Source organism: Silene latifolia, chromosome 9 (genome assembly GCF_048544455.1).
Source record: "Silene latifolia isolate original U9 population chromosome 9, ASM4854445v1, whole genome shotgun sequence".
In the NCBI taxonomy this organism is placed as follows: Eukaryota; Viridiplantae; Streptophyta; class Magnoliopsida; order Caryophyllales; family Caryophyllaceae; genus Silene; species Silene latifolia.
The window spans coordinates 2,289,972-2,297,165 of record NC_133534.1 but is presented as its reverse complement, the minus strand read 5'-3'; the positions used below and the strand labels follow the sequence as shown (position 1 = coordinate 2,297,165).

The following is a 7,194-nucleotide window of genomic DNA, read 5'->3' as shown; positions in this document are numbered from 1 at the left end:
CTTCAGCCAAATCGTCGGCAAAACTAACATCACCCACAGGCCATTGAACCGATCGAAATATCATGAGACGAGCACAAGGTGCACTTACGCCACAATAGCGTAGAAATTTGAAGGTGAAAACAACCCACGAAGTCCTGTCTTCGGTGGAGGTCGCTCTCCTACACCACAGTGAATGTTCACAACAGACAACGAACCAACAACCACGGACGGCGAGCCAACTGACGAAAAAGGAAAGAGGGAGCCCCATAACTAATCCCCTAGCCATGAGCACCCAAGAAGGACATTCTCGAGAGGAAACAACAAAACCCAGATAGACAGCCATCACCACAGACAACTTACGGATAGTAATACCTAAAGTAAAACAAGTCCCATATGACGGGATTATTCTGAGAAACTGGAAAAACAGGAAATTGAAACAAAGCCACATTATGTTTGAGGAGAACCACCGCTTCCGAGTAATCCAACCAACATCACAGACCACCCATCCCACACAAACAAACACACCACTTCCATAATGCTTAATACAACAATACCAAAAAATCAAACACCAAAAAGGGACAAACAACACCTTCCAAACCAACTATAGACAAGAATCTTTACCCAGCTGCAAAACCACGTCTAAGAACAAGAACAAAGACTGAGCATCACAAATTCACCGAAACATTAAGTTAGCTCAAGATACACAAATGACTTATTGATTCAAACATTATTATTGAGCGCTCAGAATTGGACTCAGAGTCATTGTTTGCATCTTAAAAATCAGTGAGTCTCTCTGAAGTCGGGTATATCAGTCTTAAGATTAAAACTTGTCAAATATACACCTACTTGCATTATAGACTATCATTCCCTAATTCACATGCATCATTCTTTTGTCCTGTCTTACGCGTAAGACATATAATGCCGTCTTAAATAAGAATTTGTGCCTAAAAATATTGGTTTACTTAAAACCGACAAGACAATCTAAAAAAAGAGCAGTTATCAAATTTTGGGAAAGTTTGTATAAAAAAAGTGGAACAAATTAACAAAATTCCAAAGTCGATGGCAATACAATCAATTAATTCAAATAAAAAAAAAGGAACAATTATAACAATTAAGTGTAAAGCAAAATAATCCTGGTGAAATTTCAATTGACATGTTTAGTTCACCACGTAAAAACCCATGAAGAAGGAATCGCAAGACAAAGCCGACTTCCAAAACTACTTGCGTTACATATAGAATCAATCGAGGGCATAAATAACATTGTTCTACTTGAAAATTCAAACTTTTAGTGAAAAAATAGCAAATCTAAAACAGTAACGGAGATTGGGGCGACGGAAATCATATAGCTTTGTCTACCATGATTGTTACTCCGTAAAAAAGTGAAAAAATCTGGGAGAACGAATTCCAGGATGATGTTGAGATGGGTTGAAGTGGTACAATGATGAAATCGTCTAAGCACGAATGAATTTTCAGAGACAAAAAGCAGTCATAAGAGATTAATTAGGGGTTTAGGAGATTAATTAGGTACGAGAATAAATACATACGGAGTAAATACTATTCTTCTAGCCTAGATGTTACGAGTTCAAATGCATACAAATCGAGAGAGTACGAGATATAAATACATCATGGAGTAAATAGAAATCTTAAGAACCCGAATAAGGATTTGATTTGATCTTCTAGCCTATTGGTTGTGAACAACCAAGAACATTGCTACAAACACATGCACTAATACGCGTATTTCCTAAACTTGGCAGAAACTTCGATCCAAAAATCGTCTCCCTGAATTTCCTTAGATATTCTACCAGACAAATCTTGTCCCTGAAATTTCTTAGCTAATACACTGGACAAATCAACCGTGAACTCTGCTATCCCGCATATTGGTTTGTCAGCGTTTTCAGTTCCAAACGCCCCCAGGTTTGCTTCAATGATTAAAGACGACCTGACTGGAACAACAACTATAGATTTTACCAGTTCAATACCGGAACCCGACTTTAGTTCAATTGACTTGTCTCGTGGCCGATCATATAGCCTACTCACATAATATTTCTTCTCGTAGCATGTTGAATAATCATGACCACTGTAACGAGCAATCAAAGTCCCATACAAACTGATAGGAATGTCAGATTGGCCATTATTAAATAACTTCACCTCTACGAAAGCTTCGAAGGCATTGTCGAAGATTGTATAGTGCACTGCTGCATAGCCTTCCTTGCCGCGAACAACTGAACACAAACGCTTGTTATACCACATCATGCCCGACTCCACAGTACCAGCATTCCAACCCAGATCACCACAGCTCACTTGAACATTACCGACTGGATCCTTCAAATTTAGAATTATACAAAACTCAGTGTTCTGAATAGAGCGATAGTTGAACTCTATACAAGCAAGACCGTTATCGGGCAACAACTCAGAGCAGCTTTCATCTCTCTTATAGATAGAGAATCTATCACTTCCATCATCAACTATGATGGTTCCGCATAAAGCAGAAATCTTTTTAGTGATTCCGCTAACAAATACAGTGAACACCTCCACTTTTAGGCCTCCAAAATTTGATATGATGATTTCCTCTCGAGAGGGTACACTTCTGGTGAATAAAAAGTTAGGCAAACGTTAAAATGCGAAAGTTTACAATCTCTATTATTGTGCAGTGGTGGACCACGGATTTGCGGTTAGGGGGCAAAAAATTCCAGCGGGGATGAACAAGTAATGCCATAAGATAAACTCAGGAAAAAAGATAAAAAACCCCAAAAGTTTAAACTAAAAATTGGGAGATTTTCATTTTCCAGCAAAGGCGAGCGCCCCTGCTAGGTCTCCCTAAATCCGCCATTGTTATTGTGTACAACAATACACGTTATTCTCTTTACCTGGTTCATATACTTGAACGTAACAAGGGGTGTAATTGAACACAGTAGTGCTGTAACTATGTTTGGAATACATGGCAAAATCTCGAAAATAATCGATGGCTGAGGGCTACACAAAGAGAAAGAGTTACCTAGAAACAAGAGAGGCTGAATGCTGGTAAGCATGCGATACCTGCACATAAGCGATCAATAACTCAGACAGATGAAGTTGCAGGTTTTGGTTTTCACTCTTCAGACACATATCAATGAGAAACTAGAGAGAAACATGAACGAGTACAAAAGTAGTGCTCACCCTCGATTTTTTCTGCACCTCCTCTCGTTCTTTACTTGATTTTACTCTGTTTGAGTTGTGCATTTTTCGATCTCTATAAAGATAAATATAGGCATGATGCCATCGGACTCGCACTTCTACACAAGCATATTGTGTCCGAATAAATAAAGAGTTTTCTTCATGAAGGCTAGCTGGAATCTGTAAGCAGTCACCGGCAATCTTATCACCAGAATCCCACAAGTTTACTTTGATAGTAAGGGTGGAATATGCTGGCGCTGCAACCACATTTCGAGATAGCCTGATGGGTATCCCGGCCATAACACGCATAGGTTGATGTGATGGCTTGTCAAAAAGCCGTGTCTCCAACTGCTTCACATACTCGTCACCACTGCAGTACATCCTGGCATTTTCATACCCAACGACAACACTTCCGTAAATATCAGCAGCGTTACACTTCTTATCATCATTATCGTTTTTGGTAATTATAACCTGCACAGAACCATGAAGTGCAAACTGGAACACCACATAGTATACAGAAGCGGAGCCATGGGCACCTTCGACATCACACTTTATAAGCCTATCATATGAATCTTCAGTCATGGGATCCAACTTGAGCTTTCCATTCACAACACCAACACCGCGAATCCTATCATAGAGACACAAGTCCAATTCCGTGCCCAGAGATGCGACAATAGCACCACCATCAGGACCAATTAAAGACAAGGCGCCGACTTTCCATATAGTCTCAGAATCTTCAGGGTCACGGTTATAGAGATCAAAGCGAGGATGAGATTCTTCCAACACTCGAATAGAGCCGTAAATTTCACTTGGTTTCCCGTCATCAAAGTCTGCTTTAATGCACACAGAAAACACCTGAATCATTGGCATTGCTAAGTGCCCCCTATTTCTAGCCTCAACCTCACGGGTTGCCTCAACTTTACGTGCTTGACAAGGTTTGATTAAGGGCTTGAATCTGCTGGCAGAACTTGTCTCTGGTTCATCTTTTCGTAGAAGTTTTCTCAATTCCTTTTCCCAATCTATGGTTGGGTTAAGGTCAGGTTCATATCCTACCATCTGTTTCACATCAAATTATAAGATAGTGCCAGTTCCAATTATTTTAAAGCAAAAAAATCACATAAGATTACTAGGCTTAGTTTGGAGTGTTCAACAATCAATCCTTTCTTCATGCAACCCACAGGCCACAACCATGATCTTCCGGCTACGTCACCATTCTATCAATTTTTTTCTGGCAAATACCATATACTCCCTCCGTCCCGGTCATTTTTTTGACTATTCAATTTTTGGGTGTCTAGACAATTGATTGCCTTTCAATTATATGAATGCCTTTGTGACAAAACCAAAGGCAAACAAATGACCGGGACGGAGAGAGTATTTATCTATTCCTTGCAATCAAAAACCATTGTGGCAGCCAATAATCGTATATACTTCTCAATTCTGGCAAATACGATAAGGCGATCTCACACTATAATTACTCAATACTTTACCAATTAATCCTATAGTATCAAAAACTGGTTATAATAAAACTAAACTACCAATTGAAAGAATTGAAATTGAAGCCAAAATTTAGAATTTATATGCATAAAAATTCAAATAATTAAAAACTAAATTAGGGTAAACAGAAAGAGGGAAAAAAACCAACAACCAAAGCCATGAATTGAAGGGGTGAAACATATAATAATAATAATAATAATAATAATAATAATAATAATAATAACAATAATAGATAATTAAGTTAGGCATAATTTACCTCAAGAGTAGTGGCGATTTACTGAGGTGCTCTATTATTTGCTCACTAGATTAGGGACGGTTGGTTAATCAAAGTTCATGTTGGTCTACGAATTTTAGGTTAGAAGTATAACAATAACAATGACATTACCGAATTGGGTTGTGATCCAAACCCGACCCATCTAATCAGAAATAAACATCAATTAAAACAAACATTCGAATATTATCGATCAAATTTCCGCCATTATTCATCTCAAATCAACAATACGGAGTAATAATTCAAACTTCGCACAACATTAACATTAATGCAAATTAACAAAAACAAATCACATAAACAGCGAAACTCATACCTTCCGGCGTCGGCGACAGGAGCAATACCAGAAACAGCGCGATTAACAAGAACAGCAAGAAGTGAAAAACCGCCGACATAAATCGGCAAACTCCGCGCAACGTCGTCGTTTTCAGTAATCCATTCCGCAATTCGATTTCGATTCGGTTTCGGCGCGATGTATCGAGTCTCCGACTGAAATTATAACAACATGCGCTTTAGTTAGAATTGCGGAGTAATGTGACACAGTAACGTAATACAAACCCTAGAGATTGAAGAGGCGAGAATAATTGTACCTGAAAAGAGTTGGAGTTGGAGTTGGAGTTGGAGTTGGAGGAAGAGGCGTTAATGGTGAAGCGCGGGAAAGTAGGATGATAATGGCGGAAGTGTTGAAGGGAGTGTTTTGGTGCGCAAGGACGAAAATGGAGATGAAATGTTCCCGCTTCCATTCTCAAATTCTGGTTACTAGTGTGTTGGAGACTTTTGAGTAGTTTTGTGGTTTGAGGACTGTGTAGTGTTTATTTAGCTCAAGCAAACGGGCCAATTTGGGTGGGTTGTTGTCAAAATTATTATGCGATGATAAATATTTAGGTCGGGTTTATTTGGAATTTGGATTATATTTGGGTTTAGGTAGCGTTATTATTCAAAACGGAGCAATTTCGCCAGGTCTAGTTATATATAATACTTCGTTTTTCTCAGTGAATAGTTTACACTAACTTTATTTTATGAGGGGGAATAAAGTAAAAGTATAAACTATTAACTGAGGCAGGGAGTATAATACAAAAAATTAGTTCGGCTCTCCCCAGGCCTATAACTGGACATTGGCCGAGCCGGTGCAAAGAGGGTTAGGTATGGCCACCCTGTCCTAGGATTAGCCCATGTGAAGAAGCGGGCTGAGCTGGGCTCCCTAGTCCCTATGTCTGGCACAAGCATGGTCCAAATACGAAAAAAAAATCTCTATGTTCTTAGCTTTTTACAAGTTTAAGAATTTTTTTGGGTACAAAGTCTAAGAATTTAGCGTTGTTTCTCTATTCAATTAAGTACAGTTCAGCTAGCTTTTGCCAAAAGAACGAGCCTTTAGAATTATTTAGTTTAACCAATTAGAGCAACTAATTGAAATTTAATGGTTTAAATAATTTCAGGTTACTGTTTAAATCTAATAGTAGAGTTTAAAAATTCATAGATAGAAAAGTAATAAAAAAAATCAATTCATAACTTCTTTATTTTCTTTCTCGTCTATTCACAAATGATTGAGACGAATATAGTATATGATTTAGTCACCTCCACTTAACCTGATAAGCACAAGTATTAATTGTAAGCTCACTATAATTCTAATTTTGTTTTGTTTGACTTATATTGATGGTTATCAAATTAAACCTCGCAAGTGCACGATTTTATCGTTGTACACTCTAGAGGGTCGATCCTCAAGGAGTAGGGGTGATTACTAATTGTCTATATTCTTGAGCTTAGCTAAGTCGATAGATAACAAAGGGGGAGGCAACAAACTAGCACTAAATTAACCAATTAAAAGACTATAAACTAGACAAGAAAAGAACAAGCTAAAATATAAGGGATGAATCAAATAAAGAGAAAGACTAGAACTCGGTCCGACCATGAATATGAGTAATTCCACATACTAATCGTCTAGGCTAATCAAAAGGGGTAAGTAGGTGAGAGGGAGATGGCTCTAATTCGCCTAAGACCTCCCTCTCGGGTTCGAAATAGGACACTAGCTATCCCGGCTAACCCCCCTCTCGGGTTCGAAAGCCGGTATCCCCAACTCAAATCCCGACAACCCCAAGAACATGCATTTTCCCAAGGAGGTCAAGTAAATGGTCGAGGTCATTAAACCCTCATCGTATTCCGGGTCATCTCACTCCCTCTCTCGAGGGTCGATTTCAAACACTAATCTAGAGGCACCCTTCCTTGGTTCTCCCTTTCGGTCTCAACCTTAGTCGGTGACAAGGGTCGGTTCCCAAATATCCAACTAACAACCTAACCAACTC

At 38.8% G+C, this 7,194-nt stretch overlaps 1 protein-coding gene across 2 annotated transcripts; it reads right to left on the bottom strand.

Moving 5' to 3' along the window:
- Positions 1-1,471: 1,471 nt before the first annotated feature.
- On the bottom strand, positions 1,472-5,677 carry LOC141598667 (uncharacterized). Of its 2 annotated transcripts, XM_074418380.1 has the most exons (5): positions 5,485-5,677; positions 5,211-5,383; positions 3,136-4,188; positions 2,975-3,015; positions 1,472-2,566 (listed from the first exon to the last, which is right to left on the bottom strand). In XM_074418380.1, exons 3-5 carry the CDS (start codon positions 4,186-4,188, stop codon positions 1,705-1,707), a joined length of 1,956 nt encoding a protein of 651 aa, XP_074274481.1. In that variant the 5' UTR covers positions 5,211-5,383; positions 5,485-5,677; the 3' UTR covers positions 1,472-1,704. The 2 variants fall into 2 exon arrangements, with proteins under 2 accessions (XP_074274481.1, XP_074274482.1); XM_074418381.1 differs by lacking the exons at positions 5,211-5,383; positions 5,485-5,677 and adding an exon at positions 4,883-4,969.
- Positions 5,678-7,194: the final 1,517 nt, after the last annotated feature.

Bases quoted from the DNA above. Each gene is read 5' to 3' on its own strand.
- LOC141598667 (XM_074418380.1), bottom strand. From the start codon at position 4,188: ATGGTAGGATATGAACCTGACCTTAACCCAACCATAGATTGGGAAAAG. The intron at 3,016-3,135 runs GTGAGCACTACT...GCTTATGTGCAG, and splicing joins AGGTGCAGAAAAAATCGAGG to GTATCGCATGCTTACCAGCA. The intron at 2,567-2,974 runs GTAACTCTTTCT...TTTATTCACCAG, and splicing joins TCAGCCTCTCTTGTTTCTAG to AAGTGTACCCTCTCGAGAGG.